Source organism: Prionailurus bengalensis, chromosome B4, assembly GCF_016509475.1.
Source record: "Prionailurus bengalensis isolate Pbe53 chromosome B4, Fcat_Pben_1.1_paternal_pri, whole genome shotgun sequence".
Classification (NCBI taxonomy): Eukaryota; Metazoa; Chordata; class Mammalia; order Carnivora; family Felidae; genus Prionailurus; species Prionailurus bengalensis.
Genome location: NC_057358.1, coordinates 72,313,255 through 72,331,453, shown reverse-complemented (window position 1 = coordinate 72,331,453; position 18,199 = coordinate 72,313,255). Strand labels below are relative to the sequence as shown.

The window sequence follows — 18,199 nt, the reverse complement described above, 5'->3', positions numbered from 1 at the left end:
GGTAGGAACAACCAATAAAATATTCCTAGCCCTAGAAGATACATCTATACAGGTTGTATGACTGTAGGCTCCAGGGTGAAATGGGAATCAGACTGGTCAATGCACCTATATGTGCTCAGTAAACACTGGTTTCCAGAGTTGCTAACAGCAGAAACGGATACCAAGGCTATTAATGAACGAAGGAGGAGTCTGGGCAGTAACAACGCTACTTTCCTGCAGAAAGAGTTCCCATTTGCTGTTTACAAGCAGTATGAAGAACAAGCCTACAGAGCATGATGCCAAGGCACTGTACGTAGTTCAGTAACTTGTCCCCCAGAGAACTGGAGCTTTAAATACACAGCCACTGCAAGTGAGACAGTGCCAGATCTACGGGCGCCAAAGGCAAGATTTCACAAAAAACTCTTTTCTCCATTTTGTGAGAAATCTCTCGCTAACCAATTCAAATTTAAGATAGAGTAGGAGTACTTACAAATTCTGGGGTTTGGAAATCAGGCTGACTTTCCAGGGTTCCAAAACTGGAGACAACTGTCTGTTCAAGGTTTTCCAACACTAAAAATAAAGAAATAAATAAAGCATAACTTTCACTGGCTCATACACTTTTTTTGCCTTTAAGTCATCAGTACAGGCTTAACAACTGTATTTAGCATTTACGGCACACCTCTAAGTTTACATTATTTAACACTTTCAGTTATCAGGGACACTCAAAATCTTCAGTAGCTATTTCATCCACTGGACAAGGCCATGTTTCTAGGATACTCAGTCTTAAAAAGCTGTAGGCTCAATCTATGCAAAATCATTTATCTTCTACATGGAAGGACACAGCAACTATGTTTACAACTATGTCACAAAACTCTAGCTTAGGAACATTTCAGCCTGTTGATATTCTTTTTTCAACTACATCTCAGGGAACTGATGTGGAGTCATTTTGGGGTAGCAATTTTCTGTTTTAAAATCTGTTGAATAGCACGGATAGAAATACACTGGGAGCCAAATAAAATTTTCTAGTAGGGTATATCAAGAAAATGAAAAATAAACAGGTAAAATTAATTTTAGCAAAATGATTTCTGTAACTTGATATACCCAGATTACCATTTAAACATATATTCAGGGGTAAAAAATAGTTTCAAACAGAGAGGGAGGCAAACCATAGAGAATCCTAAATACAGAGAACAAACTGAGGTTGATGGGGAGGAGGAGGGGAGAGGGAAAAATGGGTGATGGGCATCGAGGAGGGCACTTGTTGGGATGAGCACTGGGTGTTGTATATAAGCAATGAATCACGGGACTCCATCCCCAAAGCCAAGAGCACACTGTATACACTGTATGTTAGCCAACTTGACAATATATCAAAACAAACAAAACAAAACAAAAAAACATATATTCAAGAAGAGCCACTGGGTGGCTCAGCCAGGTAAGTGTCCGACTTCAGCCCAGGTCATGATCTTGTAGTCTGCAAGTTCGAGCCCCCTGTCAGACTCTGTGCTGACCGCTCAGAGCCTGGAGCCTGCGTCAGATTCTGTGTCTCCCCCTCTCTCTCTGCCCTCCCCTGCTTGCACTCACTCTCTCTCTCTCTTTCTCTCTCTCAAAAATTATTAAATAAACATGAAAAAAATAGCAAAAAAAATAAACATGTATTCAATATAAAAATTTATTAGTGAAATAGTTTACATTTTTTATACTAAGTGTTAGAAAGCCAATGTGTATGTTATACCCACAACACATCTCAATTTGGACTGGCCACATTTCAACAGGTTAACAGCCACATGTGATTAGTGGTCACTGCACCCTGTGGAAGGGATAAAGGAAGCAAATCCAGAAGCTGGGTTGTTCTGTGAGACACCGGTCTCACCTTGTCTACAAGTTCCTGATATAAATAAAAGGGACTGTTCCAGATGAAAAGATAAGGAGAAAACAAAACAACCATTTGCAGTGCATGCTTCTAGACTGTATCCTGGTTTAAACAGACCAGATATAGAAGACTTAAAAACAAATTAGAAAAATGTGAATATTGATTGTGTTGGATTATATTCAGGAATTATTATTATTGATAAGTGATGAGGGAGCATAAGGCAGCCTAAGGGCAAAGCACAAGCTAACAGCAGCCACCCCCCACCCCAGGGGGGATATGGTGATATTCCTCAGGCACTCCTGGCTGCCCAAGGACAAAGGAAAGGAAAGGAAACAAATGGTTAACTGACAGAGATCACAGTCATGCAGGCCATGAGTCTCCATGACTCTCCATGAGTCTCCATTTGTCTCTCTACAAATGTCTTGGTAAATTATAAGAAAAAGGTAATCTTATCAATAGACTAATCTCCAGTAACCTGTAGACTCAGTTTCCTGGAGCCCCAACATCACCCTCCATAGTGATATGGGGAACAAAGGCAAGAAGGAAATGGCAGAAACCATTAAATTTCCTTATAACCTACAGCCCACTGACAAATACTTCTGGCAGACAGAGTAAAACATTTCTCCAGGAACCCCCTACCATCTGATGTTAAGGCCTTACTAGAGGAAAAACAACCTTAGCTTGACAACAGCAAGGCCTGAGGTATCTTCCGAGGCCTCTTTACCGAGTCCTCTTTACCGTATCAAAGTCCCTTTGGAAGCCTCCCTTTGGTCTTTACCTCTCTCAATTCCATAGTATAAAACCAGTCACTCTTCACAATCCCAGCACCGCTCTTTCTGCCCAAGGGTCCTGTCCCCATGCTTTAATAAAATCACCTTTTTGCACCAATGACCTCTTCAAGGATTCTTTCTTGGCTGTCAGCTCTGGACCTCATTATCACCCCAAACCTCATCAATAAGTGTAACAATGTAATCTGGGCTATGTAGGAAAATGTTCTTAATTAAAAGAACTTAAATATTCTTAAATATGTAAATGTGTTTAAATAAACATTAAGCATTTAAGTAAATTAAATAAATGTTCTAATTTATCAGCAGGTCTAGCCTCTTCAATAAATCAATCACATAAAAAAGGCAGAGATTTAAACAGCCAAAAGAATATAACTCCAATGTATGTTTCCCACCACCCCCCCATCACCAAACAATTAAACTGAATTTTGATGCTGTCTACCTGAAGATAGCATCAGATTCCACAGGTTAAGGGCTTAGTCCCCCAAGACAGCCACCAGTAAGTCCCAGGTGGTTACCTGCCTGTGCTTCTGACTGAACGGCTATAAATCAAAGGCTCCCACCACCCTCTTCTCAGGTTGATTAATTTGCTAGAGCGGATCACAGAACTCAGAGAAACATTTACTTACGTGTACCAATTAATTATATAGGACACAGATGAACAGCCAGATAAAGAGGTACAAGGGCAAGGTATGTGAGAAGAGACACAAGGCTTCAGTGCCCTCTCTGAGGCCACTACTCTCCTCATACCTGTACACATTCACCAACCTGAAGCTCCCCAAATCCAGTCCTTCTGGATTTTTACTCAGGATTCATTACTTAGGCATGCTTGATTGATCACTGGCCTTTGGCAACTGACTGAATCTTTCTCCTCTCACCTCCTTGGAGGTCAGAGGGTGGGACTGAATGGTTCAACCCTCTAATCTTGTGATGAGTTGCCTTAGCAACCAGCCTCCACCCGGGCTACCTTGAGGCTTTCCCAACGTCACCTCATCAACATAACAAAAGGCACCGTTACCTACTTCATCACTTTGGAAATTATGTGAGTTGTAGGAGCTCTGTGCCAGGAACTGAGGAAGACCAAATATATATTTCTTAATATAAATCACAATATCACAAAAACCATTAGCAATATGGGATACTCAACTGAATCCAAATTTGGACAAGCCAGCTGGAAAGGATATATTTATCAAAAATAGGAAGACTGAGTATGGAATAAGCATTAAATTATGTTACGAAATTACTTTTAATATTATGAAGTGTGATGTTAATCTTGGCTTTGCAGTGACTTTTTTTTTAATGCATACTAATTTAAAAAAATCCACTAGAGGCTTTTGTGAAAGAAAAGGTTGAGTCCCTATCAATCCAGAAAAATTCCCTTCAGTGGCCCAAAAGAAACCTTAACCAGGAAGATTGATTAAAAGATTTCTAAGTGACTGTTTAACATAATCAAAACATCAGCCAACAATTCAGCTACCAAATAGTTAGGTTTGGCACATCATTAAGATGGCACATCTTAGGTTTGGCACATCTCAATATCTTGATTAGATTTCAGATTTACTCAGAATCTTGCCCACTGTATCTGATCACTGTATACCTATGCACTGGAAAAAAAAAAATGCCAGTAAAGACAACATAAACAAGTGATTAAAAACTGACTTCATCACAGGATCCCTAAAAGTAAACCAAGGCAGAAACAAGAAACAGATCAGGTGAACCAAGGCTTACAGAACTTCAGGCAATACCAGAATTAGGGTGCTTGCCTTTGAGAACCCTATGAGAACTATGACAGTTACTGCACAGTCTGTCACACTTAGACAACTTGTACCATAGCAAACTGGTTTATTCCAACATCAGAACAACAGTGGTCCAAGATAATTACCTTCTTGAAAGCCGCCTCTAGAACTTGCTAAAATGTGTTTATACTAGTGGCTATGACACTCTTTTATTTTTTTTAATTTTTTTTTTCAACGTTTATTTATTTTTGGGACAGAGAGAGACAGAGCATGAACGGGGGAGGGGCAGAGAAAGAGGGAGACACAGAATCAGAAACAGGCTCCAAGCTCTGAGCCATCAGTCCAGAGCCTGACGCGGGGCTCGAACTCACGGACCGCGAGATCGTGACCTGGCTGAAGTCGGACGCTCAACCGACTGCGCCACCCAGGCGCCCCTATGACACTCTTTTAAACTGGTGTTTTGCAGCTTGGTTTACATTGAGAAAAAAAACTAACCTTTTTATAATATTCAGATATGGAAAAATTATGTATGTGGTATTCATGATACATTGGTGTTTTGGGAGAGCCAGCAAGTCAATGAAACATAATAAAGCAGATATTTTTTAAAGGAGTATTGTAAATCTGATGGAGTGATGGGACTTCTGCATCTTATCTGGATTACTTTACAATTAGATGCCCAATTTATCTATCAGGAATCTGAGGTCAAAAGATAGGATGGAGCTGCTATGGATTTTTCTTTTCTTTTCTTTCTTTTTCTTTTTTTCTTAAGGGCAGGCTTAAGAAAGTTTGCATTTGCCTAAAGACAGAGAAGAAACAAGATGTATTGCCCAGATGTTCTATCAAAGTAAAGGTATCTATGCAGTGTGAAAGGGTTTTTGAGAGAAAATATAGAACTATGTATAGTTTTAGCTATTCTGCTGGTAATGGAAACTAATAGATTCACTGCTTAATGTCAACACAAAGGAGGAAGTGTAAATTTGAGTGAATAAAAACAGAAATGGCTTTAGTGAAACATCATCTAGGTAGAACAAAGATGCAGCTGCTGCTCTCGTGACCTAATACAGTGCTGAGAAGCAAATGATTTATGATGCTAATATGATAATTATACCTCCACTACTGAGGGCTCCCGTTACTGTTTGATAGTCTCATTTCTGGTAATCTAACACAGCTGAAAAAGTTCATTTCTCAGCAAAAATAGTCAAAATCAAGGTGACACTTTGAGGGCTTTTTGTGAAAAATAGGGCAGAATCAGGGAAAAAACATTCTAATAAGGTAAAAATGTTAATTTTATTTTTTTCCTTATGTCAATCATTTTTCATGCACTATTTTGAAATGTATCTTTAGTATTGTCACCATGACTCACTTTATACAACCCAAGTAGCACCATGAATGGCTTCGTGATTAGTTCATTGAATTTCAAGCATTTGGAACATAAAAGTATGTTTTTGGGACCTCTATTGTATGTAACTTTCGTTAAAAAGCTGACTGGAGAGGGGCGCCTGGGTGGCGCAGTCGGTTAAGCGTCCGACTTCAGCCAGGTCACGATCTCGCGGTCCGTGAGTTTGAGCCCCACGTCAGGCTCTGGGCTGATGGCTCAGAGCCTGGAGCCTGTTTCTGATTCTGTGTCTCCCTCTCTCTCTGCCCCTTCCCTGTTCATGCTCTGTCTCTCTCTGTCCCAAAAATAAATAAACGTTGAAAAAAAAATTTAAAAAAAAAAAAAAAAAAAAAAAAAAGCTGACTGGAGAACTGAAAACTAGTTATTCCAGTATCGTGAAAAAACTTTAGTCTTGACCTGTCAGTGGAATTTTGTGTGGATGTACAATGAAAAGACAGCTGAAAGTCAGGTTCAACTGACATTCACTACGTTGTTTATAATTTTACACAGCCGTTGTGCTGTTTGGCCCTGGCGAAGAACCAGGCAAGCAAGTTTCCATCTTCTTGAGAAAAAGAAATTGAGACATGATGAATATTAATTTTAAGCTAATTAGTAAGCTAGACAGATTTATGGAGTGCCAAAGGAATACTGTGGAAAATACTATACACACACTTAGCAACTGGTTTGTGTAGGTACAAGTCAAATAATTGAGGGTTTGGGGCAAAAGAAACCCACTAAATTTCTACTTTTCCTAAATTTTATAATCACATCACAATTAGTTAAAAGCAAAAGAATAGCATATTTTAAAAACCATCAATACAGTTAGTATAATAAGGTTAAAGCAATGTGGTCATTGGTGGTACCAGTCCTGACTTATTCGGCAGAACAAAATGAAGGGGCCACTATCTCGAAGTCTAGTCACATTAATGGGTTCATAACAACGCAGTGGAAACCTCACCAGAAAGCTGCAATTCATAGGAGTATTTGTCTATCAATTAGAAGAAATGGAGTAACTAACACTTTTTATTTCATATGCAAAATCAAGAACTTCTACAGCAAAGCCAATTGGAGACTTATTTAAAGTGAGGGATAAAAGGAGCCATTATCTATAATTTTAAAACATAGACCATCTATTATTCATCAGAAAACACAAAAAAGCCTTTCAGGAAACTAATAAGTAAAAAACAAAGTGCCTGATAAGCGGTGCCCTAGCAATAAAAGTAATCAGAATTAGGCATTCAACACTTTATCTAAAAGGACAGGCATGGAAGTCAGTGGGTCTAAATGGTGATTCGTTGCCACTGAAAGGATCAGACACACAATGAACGTAAGAGAGACGGCAGATAAAAATAGATGAATCTGGTGCAAAGGGCACTGGACATGGTTTAAGGGGACAGACTGAGTTCAAGTCCTGATTCTACAATTTAACTACATTCCCCTAGCCATTAACTTAGTCTCAGTTTATTTATCTGGAGCTGGTAGTAAAATTACTTTCCCTTGTTATCTCACGGGGCTGTGCAAAGGATACAAATGACAATTCAAAAGCATGTTGTAAAAAAAAAATACAGCAGCATATAACCATAAATTAAGTTCCTGTACACAGACCCAGAGATATGAAAAAATGTAAACAGAAATCTCCTGAGTGTCTTATTTTGTGCCTGGCACTTCTAAATGTCTGATCTTATTTAATCCTATTTTTGTCTTTGTTTTCACAGATGATGAAAATTTGAGGTTATGAGTTGCCTAAAGTCAACTACCAGAATAGACCAGAAATGACACAATGAGAATCTGAATCTGTCCACTTCCACAATTGAACATCTTTTTGAATATACTGATTTGTCTCCTGGGCTGCTGTGAATAATTCCAAGGGGCTCACCACTGCTAAATGTAACCTGATAAGGAATTAAGATAGTATTGCACACATAAGTCAAATAAGTATTAACAAATAACAGACTAATGTATCTTAAAAACTAATGACAGAATAGTGAAATTTATTGATATAGCCAGCACAATTAGAACTAATGGAAAAGCTCCACAAAATAAGAAAACAGATACAATACTCAGGCAAATGGCTAAAGACAGGCATGTGTCAAGGATGGAACCAGGTGACAGGAGTACAAACATCAAGATGAAAAAAAAGTACAGAAACTGTCTTCAGGAATTCCACGATCTAGTCAATGTACAATTAAAGAAATATCAAAGGAATGGCCCATTCACCTTGAAAATGAGGATATATTCATACATCCTGATTGGGAAGGATGCCTAATGATGTGCCAGGCAGTCCTGTACCTGAAACTCTTCTCCCATTTGTCTAGAAGCCTCTGAAAACTGGTCTCAGCACATATCTGATATTTGACCTGAATGCTACTACCCAACCACCACTATTTTTAAAGTTAACTATACACTTGAGCCACCGTTTCCTATCACTTCATACTTTCCAGGTATTATGTGGACCCACCTCATCTTACAACCCACATCACCGTCATCCTGTGGTAGCCATAGTTGGTGCCCAGGTTCCAGTACCTCTTTCTCTGGCCTCAGTCTAGCGGGATCTACTGTATTTTGGTGACAATTAGGTAGGGGAAAATCTATTTCCCATATTATCGAGAGGTTGTAAGCCTGTAGCTTACAGACCCTGTTGCATTAAATGAAATTCTAAAATGAGGCCAAAGAGTCACCATAAATGAAAAGAAAGTTAATAATGAAACATAAAACATAAAGACAGAAGAGTTTCTTTCAAGGCTAAGATGGCTGTGTTTTACCACACAGGAGAGTGTTGTTTTCCCCATCAATAAAAGTGCAAATTATAATTCCTACATCACAAGGTCATTGTAGAGAACAAATTAACTGATACATATATAAAAGTGACCTGAAAAGTGTGAAGTACTATATAAATATTGGCTATTATTATTTTTTTTACTTCAATCTTTAATAAATTCTGGCATTCTTAACCTTGTTAGGCACCAATTTTTCCTCCTCACTTTTTATCTGGACTATTTGCTTTTGTTAATAATAAAATAAATTCAAATGTAAAAAAAGATAACATTAATTCAGCAAATATTTTTTTAATGACCTCCATGTCCTATGCACTGTTGGCTACTACTTACGATGAAATGAAAAGAGATAGGACTCAGGAAATGTTTCCTTATTTTTCCGAACCTGGATGGATCATTTTTTTTTACCCCAGTTTATTACTGGCATTTCCACTCAATGATGGTAATATTTTAATGGGGGAAAAAATGACATTATCCTCAAATCATTTCTGCAATGCAATTTCAAATTCAAGTTGATGGTTTCTATTAGAGTTCTATCTTTCCCCTCTTAAGGCAAAAGTGCGCTCCCTCGCTCTCTTGTACGTGCTCTCCCTCTCAGATGATTAGCTAAAGGGGAAAGAAAAAGAGGCAAAGGAAAAAAGTCATTTATGAAGATGCCAAGTTTGTTAGGGTAAGCAAATTTTGACTCTGTTTGAAACTCAGTCCTATCCATCAGGTGATTTAGAAAATTACTACATATTCTTCCTACATTATGGTAAAAATGGCCTTGTTCTGAAGGTTCCCTCTGTTGGGCTTGCCTTTTCTGATTAACGTATCGTATTGGCATCAATTCGACTGCCTAAGCCAGAGCGGGAGCCATTCTTCACTTTTCTCTTTCCGTCACTTGATGTTTGGTGGGTCACCAGATTTTATCCTTTTTATATTTAACCTCATCCTAAGGATATTCTATCTGGTATGCACATCCCTTCACCCTCTCCCCGACCCATATACACATTTTACCCTTTCTTTACCTTTTTATTTCAATGTCACCATTTATGTACCAAGTTAAGTTACTTGCCTCGACTTCATGCTCCTATAGTACTTTGCATTATCTAGTAAAACCCGTCAGGCCACTATAGGTGTCCAAAAACTCAACTGCTGATTAGTAAAATACAGTATTTTTCAGTTGGTCCTCTAGACTATGGAAGAGAGAGAAATAAAAATGAGTGATTATAAACAAATTTGCAGCTTACACTGAACAGGGTATCAAATAATCACATGGTAGTTACTCATTCACAATTGGCCACCATCACAGAAGACAAAATCTGGGGAAAACATAGAGGTCCACCCCCCCATCACAGTGTATGGTCCTTATTTTTCTTCACTACTGGACCATGAGCTCCTAGACGAAAAGTCACGGTCTTATTCTACTTTGTCTCCTCAGAATTTGAAACAATACCTAGTATATAACAGAGGCTCCGTAAGTGAGTGAACCAATAATGGAATGAATTATAAACCCTTTGTCATTCTAGAAAAGTTACTAGTGTTCTTCAATTCTTCAGAATGTAATATAATTACTTACATAATGATAAAAGAGTTTTTGCACTTCCAGAAACATATTGCACTGGGCCACAGGGAGGTATGTTCATACTCAGAGCAGGCTAATAACATACTGTCCCTCCAAGATAATATTCTGCAGATATTTTGATGATATTTATGAAAAGGAGGATTTCTGCCTCTCCTCCAACCTGCCCACTGCTCTAGCAATGCATCAAACAGGAATGTGCTTCTTCCCACAGGACAAGGGACCCCACAGAAGAACAAAAGAGGGACAGTGTGAGAAGTAAGGGTGATGATTCAATTTCAGAAATATCAAACAAAAGCTGTGCTGTCTAGCTAACAATAGGTTTACAACCTATTGGAAATATGTACGAACACCGCTACCCCACAACGGAGTCCCCAACCCTTGGACACTTCACTTCCTGGTTCTTCCCCTCTCTGTTTCACAGGCTTATTTTCATGGGCTTTACAATAAGCAGGCACCAAAGAACGGAAGTCCCTGCGTCACCTCACAGAATGTACATTTGTTCCAATCAGACTACTTTTTGCCTTACATGGGCATAGGCAACTTCCGGGCAAGGCTGTCACCTCTGTAGTACTCAGCCAATGAGGGGAGGCTTGCACACTAGGAGATAAATTGTCTGCTGTAACTGCCCCGAGTGTGCCTATCATCAGAGACCCGCTCTTGCAAGAACACTGATTAAGCCTCACTTCACTGTGCTCCGAGTCTCCATGTCCCTTCTTTGGTTGGGTCGGTGGACTTATTTCTCACACAGTTCAGTGAGGGCATCTGATGCTAGGGCATCTCACCCTTCCAGCCCTATCCTGGTGGCAGCCCTAAGGATTTCTTCCATCGACACATATTATTATTATATTATCCCCGAGAAGAGCTCTGATAAGCATAATTTTCTTCGTCTTGTTATATTTCTAGGATTAGTGTTTTAGCTCCTCTTATGCACTGCCTCTCCCTGTTCCTACAACCCTCCCTCAATAATTCGCCCCAAAAATATACCTGGAAGTTAAACTTGTCTCCTTTTGGAGAGCTGGGAACAATCATCACATTATTCATTCTCACATCCCACCCAGATTAGCTAATGCTTTTACAGAAAAGCCCAATGTATGTCACAAACCTCTCAGATTCCAACTCATTAGCTCCTTTACCATCTTAAAAAATTTTTATTGTAGTAACATACAAAAAACAGAAAAACTGCCATTTTCACAATTTTTAAGTGTACAATTTTGTGGCATTAATTCTGTTCACAAATTGTGCAACCATCACCGCTATTTCCAACACTTTTTGTTAATCACATCAGAGACCTCTGTAACTGCCAAGCAGTAACTCCCACTTCCCCCTGCGCCCAGGCCATAATAATGTCTCATCTACTCCTGACCCTATGAATTTGCCTCCTAGATGTTTCATGTAAGTGGAATTATATAATATTTGACCTTTTGTTTCTGGCTTATTTCACTTAGCATGATGATGTCAAGGTTCATCGTGTTGCAGCATGTGTCGGAAATTCCTTCCTTCCTATGACTGAATATTCTACTGTGTGTGTGTGTGTGTGTGTGTGTAATAAACCACATTTTATTTATCATTCCTTCATCTGTTGATGGACACTTGGGTTGTTTCCACCTTTTGTCTATTATGAATAATACTGCAGTGAACAATGGCATACAAGTATCTGAGTCTCATTTTCAATTCCTCTGTGTATATACCTAGTAATGGGATTGCTAAATCATATAATAATTTTATGTTTAGCTTTTTGAGGAACCAGCAAATTATTTTCCACAGTGGCTCTACTATTTCACATTCCCATCAGCAATGTATCTACTTTATTGTTGCTCATGATTTGGGTGTCATGTCTAAGAATCCACCGCCAAATCCAAGGTCATAAAGATTTACCCCTGTTTTCCTCTAAGAGTTTTACAGCTTTAGCTCTTATATTTAAGTTGTTGATCCATTTTGAGTTAATTTTTGTATATGATGTAAGGTTGAGTCCAACTTCATTCTTTGTGCATGTGGAAATCCAGATGTCACAACATAATCTGTTAAAAAGGTTCTTCTTTGTGCGCCTGGGTGGCTCAGTTGGTTGAGCATCCGACTTCGGCTCAGGTCATGATCTCACGATCTGTGAGTTCGAGCCCCGCATCGGGCTCTGTGCTGACAGCTGGGAGCCTGGAGCCTGTTTCTGATTCTGTGTCTCCCTCTCTCTCTCTCTGTCCCTCCCCTGTCCATGCTCTGTCTCTCTCTGTCTCAAAAATAAATAAGAACGTTAAAAAAAATAAAAAATAAATAAAAATGTGAACCAGGAAGAACACCAACCTGTTAACAATAAAATTTAAAAAATAAATAAATAAAAAGGTTCTTCTTTCTTCACTGAATGTACTTGGCACACTTCAAAAATAAATTGGCCGTAGATGTATAGATTTACTTCTGGACTGGTCTAGATGTTTACCCATATGTTATTACCACACTGTTTTGATTACTATAGTAGCATTGAAGTAAATTTTGAAATCAGGAAATGTGAGTCCTCCAACTTTGTTCTTTTTCAAAATTGTTTTGGCTATTCAGGGCTCCTTACAATTCCATATGAATTCAAGTCAGCTTTTCCATTTCTGCAACCTTCACTATTTTAATAAATACTTTTTTAAAAATGTAGACTTAAGAACATGAGTAATAATCATATAACTGAAGAGTGATTTTATTTAATTTTACCAATTTGATATTGTTTTTTAAAAGCTTGGCTAAGACGGTTTATGTTCTATAAAGGACAAGTGGTATTAATTATAGAAATATGTTCCAACAATTGGAAAGTTCCAATCTTGGAAAGCTATTACTGTCACTTCACAGTTCAACTGGTCTCCTCCTAAGACCCTCAGGGTTCCCAGCTTAATGCTACCCTAAGTTTGCAGTTAGTTATAGTTCAGCTAAAACCTGGTTCTAGTCACTGACCTGTCAGTTCCCAGATTATAGTGATTATACATGCCCTGGGGATCAAAGAAGATACCCCACTTAAATTTCTATTGTCCTTAAACTTAAAGCACATTGAGTTGTAACTCCACGCTTAACCTACCAGAGTAGGTCTGATTTCAAAATCAGTTTCTGAAGCCTAGGAGGGATGAGAACATATAAATGCAAGAAAAAAAAAATTATAGGTCCATACACCCTTATCCAAAATCTTTGATGCCCAAACCACTGTGTTTCAAAATAACCAATATGTATACACTATATGCACTCTCAGTGGGATCTGGGACAGCACCCCTTACTCAAACAAAGTCATGTTTTGCAGCCAAAAATATGAGCAGTCACTCTAAATGGGATAAATAAAATATATTAACAGTCTCATGCTGGTTGAGGTCGGGTTTCTCCACCAAATGAGTTCAGATCTGTCAGGTGTTTGTTTCTGAGTATAGTTGACACACAGTGTTATGATCTGTTAGGTTTTATAACCAAATGAATTACCAAAAAATTTCTTTTCAGCACTTTCTATTAAGTTTATTTATATATTTTGAGAGCGAGAGAGAGAGAGAGAGAAAGTAAGGGGAGAGGGGTTCAGAGAGAAAAGGGAAAGAGAGAGAGAATCCCAGGCAGGCTCTACACTCTCAGTGCAGAGCTGGATGAGGGGCTCAAACTCATAAACCATGAGATCATGACCTGAGCTGAAGTCGGACACTTAACCAATTGAGCACCCAGGTGGCCCTCTTTTCAGCACTTTTTAGATTTTTGAATTCTAAATAAGGAATTGTGAAATTTTAACTATTAAGAATGTATTTAGCACACAAAACAGAAGAACTCAAAACCTGATTACACAGCTTGTCGTATATACACAGAGCAAAAGGCTTGCAACGGCCTGAGAATTAAGGACTAGGAAGAATCCCATGGGTGGCCATCATCTGTCATCATCTCGCAAGTTGAACGTTTACCAAATCAGTATCTTCCCAGTAATTGGCTACAAAAAAAACTCAGAAAATGAACCTTAACTTTGCATAAAAGGAAAACCAGGATTTAAATGATCAAATTGACAGAAAATAATGACCAATACCTAATATTAGCAAAGGAGCATGGAATACATACAGATTTTACTAATGTCAGGTCGTATGAGTTTCTGGTTGGCAATTTGGCAAATGTAGCAAAACCTTTAATATTAGTCATACTCTTTGCCTTACAATTCTATCTCCAGGAAACAATTCTTGCTTAAGTCAATGAAAATATAGCTACTGATAATATATAGTGCAATTATTTAAAATAATTTTGTAGAAAAATATTCACACAAAATTCTAACAATGTACTTTAATGTAAAAAAAAAAAAAAAAAGCCAGACTTAAAAAAAAAAAAGCCAGGTGCATTTAGGGGCACCTGGGTGGCTCAGTTAGGTAAGCGTCCAACTTTGGCTTAGGTCATGATCTCACTGCTCGTAGGTTCAAGCTTCATATCAGTCTCTGTGCTGACAGGTCAGAGCCTGGAGCCTGCTTCAAATTCTGTGTCTCCCTCTCTCCCCGCCCCTCCCCTGCTCACAGTCTATCTCTCTCTGTCTCTCAAAAATAAATAAAAATGTTAAAAAACATTTTTAACTGCATATAGTATATGCCGAAAGAATTCAAAGCAGGAACTCAAACAAATATCCATATACCGTGTTCACAGCAGCATTATTCACCACAGCCAATAGGTAAGAGCAGACCAAGTACTCACCTGCACATGAATGGATAAACAAAATTTCAATGCAGTATTATTTAGCCTTAAAAAGCAAATTCTGACACATGCTCCAACATGGATGAATCCTAAGGACATGATGCTAAGTGAAATAAGTCAGTCACAAAAGAACAAATACTTATCTGATATCCCTAGAGTAGTCAAATTCAGAGACGGAAAGTAAAAAGTCGAGGCTAAGAGGAGGGAAGCATGGGGAATTGTGTTTACTGGGTATAGCGTTTCAGTTTTCTATGATGAAAAAATTCCAGAGATGGATGCTAGTGACCGTTGTACAACAGTGTAAATGTACTTAACACCGCTGAACTGTGCATTTAAAAACAGCCACAATGGTAAGTTTTAGGTGATGTGCCCTCTCCACAGTGAAAACAAAGTACTGTATAGTTTAAAAAAATAAAACAACAACAACCTGCTAACAATTGTGGATGAAATTGTACAGGTTAGCAGGTGCTGGGGGTCCTAAGACAGAAGAGCAGAAACAAGATCTATCATCTGCTCTACCCTCTTTAGCTGGAGAGCTCTTTGAAGGCTTGAGTCCATACCTGCTGTCTGTGATGGCAGGTGTAGAGGGCTTTCACAGGGCTAGGGCTCTTATCACCTTGCCTATATTTTACCTCTCCCCTTTGCCAGGAGCCATTTTCCAATAAACTGAAGTGTATATAAAACAAACAAAAGGGGTACCTGGGTGGCTCAGTCAGTTAAGCTCCTGGCTCTTGGTTTCAGTGCAGGTCATTTTTGATGGTTCATGATTTCAAGCCCCACAGTGGGCTTCATGCTAGCCGAGATGAGCCTGCTTGAGATTCTCTCCCTCTTTCTCTGCCCCTCCCCCATTCGCACTCTCTCTAAATATATAAACTTTAAACAAACAAAACCCTATATATACTGTATGATCTAAATTTCTGTGGGGTAAGAATAAATTTAAGCAAAAGATAATGGGTAATGGGATATCAAGTGTTTTCATTTTCTTATTATTTGTCTACGTTTTCCAATTTTCTACAGTGAATAAAAAACATGAACGTGTTAAGAAGTAACTCAATCTTAACTACAAGCCAAGTTCTTGATTGTCACCCTCCAGTATACCTTCTCCCCCCCAAAAAGACTTGCTATACCCAAATCTCCTCCATCTCAGTAGATGGCCCCCAAATCAACCAAATTAATCAGACCAAAACTATTGGAGTCATCCCTGGCTCCTTTCCCCCATACCCTTGCATTTAATTCCTCAATAAATCCTGTCAGCTGAATTTTCAACTACCCAAATTTTAATATTTAAGTTACTTAAAAAAAATTGTTTATTTACTTTTGAGAGAGTGAGAGAGAGACAGAGAGACAGAGTGTGAGTGGGGGAGGGGCAGAGAGAGAGGGAGGCACAGAATCAGAAGCAGGCTCCAGGCTCCGAGCTGTTAGCACAGAACCAGAAGGGTGGCTTGAACTGACAAACCATGAGATCATGACCTGAGCCAAAGTCACTCAGCCAACTGAGCCACCCAGGCGTCCCTGATTTAACTTACTTAAATAACAGACCCAGAAAGCAGCTACTTCTCACAATTCCCATAGTGCCTAGAGACTACCAGCTAACACTTAAAAGAGTGTTACATTCCAGTGCTTGTTTTATAGCTAAGTTCTTTTAATAAATATTATATTTACCTTTACATCACCAACGAAGAGGCTGAGAGAAGTTGCATATTTTGTCCAAGATCACACAGCTGATGAGCAGGAGAATCAGAATTTGAACCTAGAAGCTCATAAACTATGCCTGTAGCCATATGACACTGCCCCGTGGCCTTAGGAAGTTGCTCTTTCGCATTACTCAGGTCTCTGTTCAATATCCCTGCTTCAGAAAGGCTGTCCCTGAAATCCTAACTTTTCCAGCTCTAAAGAAGAGCCACTGTTCTCTGCCACCTTGCCCTGCTGTACTTTCCTTTAGTACCTAATAATATCTTCATTATTATATATTGAGTTCCATGAGGAAAAGACTTCGCCTTGTTTCTAACTGAATCCCAAGCACAGCCAAATTCCCTAGAACAGTACCTGAGCCACGTTAGGTACTCCATTGTTACCTGCTGAATGACTTACCAAATGGATGCATAACTTCTATATAGCTGGCTGCTGGAGTCAGACAGACCTGAGTTCAAATCCCAGACCTACCACTTCCTAACTATGACTTTGAGCAGTTTATTCAACCTTTCTATGCCTTGAAGTCTACACCTGAAGAATGGGAATGACAGTACTTACTCTTGGGGTTGTTTTGAACATGAAATAAGTTGTGGCATGTGAAATGTTTAGCATGGTACCTACACATATAAATACTAGATGAATATTAGCTACACGTATTATATAATGAAAGGGGGGAAAATGCTATGTTTGAACCTTCCTGAAGTTCTTTTCATTTTTTTTAAAAAGGGTTACAGCCTTTGGACTATGCCAAGAAATTAGAATGCTGACAGCAGTTTATTAAATGTTCTGTTACATCAAAAATTAGGAAAGTGGGGCACCTGGGTAGCTCAGTCACTGAGCGTCCAACTCTTGATTTCAGCTCAGGTCAGGATCTCAGGGTTATGGGATCGAGTCCCGTGTCGGGCTCTGCGCTGAGCATGAAGTCTACTTAAGATTCTTTCTCTCTCTTCCTCTGCCTGGCTTGCACACGAGCTCTGTTTCTCTCTCTCAAATAATTGATAAATAAACAAAAAAAACAAACTTGAAAAAAATCGGTTAAGTGTAAATTCAGTCTAATACGGAAAACAAAGAGGATTCAAGAAACATGTAAATCTATTTTTATGCATTCTCTACTGTATTATTACTTAAATATTTCTAAATCATGCTCCTAACTTAAACTTTGGATGTATGGGCATATTTTTTAAGCTGCCGGTTAAATAAGAAACTGGGAGGACAAAAATTCCTTCCAAATGGATTAGTTTTAATAGTGCCACATACTATTTTAGGCTAAAGAGACCCAAATGTCTATATGGTTAAGGTGATTTAAATTCATATTTGGCCACTGTCCCTTGTGCTGCCACTGCTCAGCAGAAACACGACAGAGTCAAGTGCAACCCTAGCAGCAAAGACCTCATCCTCTTGCTTTTTACTCTTCTATAGCCCAGTGGCCTTCGGGGAAGTGAGCACTCAGACCCTGCTCCAGTCATGCCCTTCTGCTGAAGCAGTGGTGGGAGGGATGGCCATCCTAACTGCCGAGGATGCAGGGAATGTGCTATGAGTAGGTAGCCGTTTGAGGGAAACAGACCCTGGATGGGGAGAGAGGAATCACAGCAAGAAGCACCCCTCAGACAAGCGCCCTCCAGACGGTCCTAGGGAATAAACCCAGGCCCTCTGCTCCACAGAAAAATAACCAACTCTGTGTGTCTCTTTCTTTCATTACACTCTGATTCTGTAACTTGAAATACCAGCTGGTAAGGATCTCCCAGTACTCTTCCCATAG

At 39.0% G+C, this 18,199-nt stretch overlaps 1 protein-coding gene across 2 annotated transcripts in view; it reads right to left on the bottom strand.

Annotated features, from left to right (window-relative positions):
* The window catches only part of ANO6 (anoctamin 6), a 199,484-nt gene that overhangs the window by 119,339 nt on the left and 61,946 nt on the right, over nucleotides 1–18,199 (bottom strand). For both annotated transcript variants that reach the window (XM_043563491.1, XM_043563490.1), the window contains one exon: nucleotides 470–549. In XM_043563491.1, coding sequence (XP_043419426.1) covers nucleotides 470–549 — 80 coding nt within the window. The remainder of the gene's footprint in view (nucleotides 1–469; nucleotides 550–18,199) is intronic.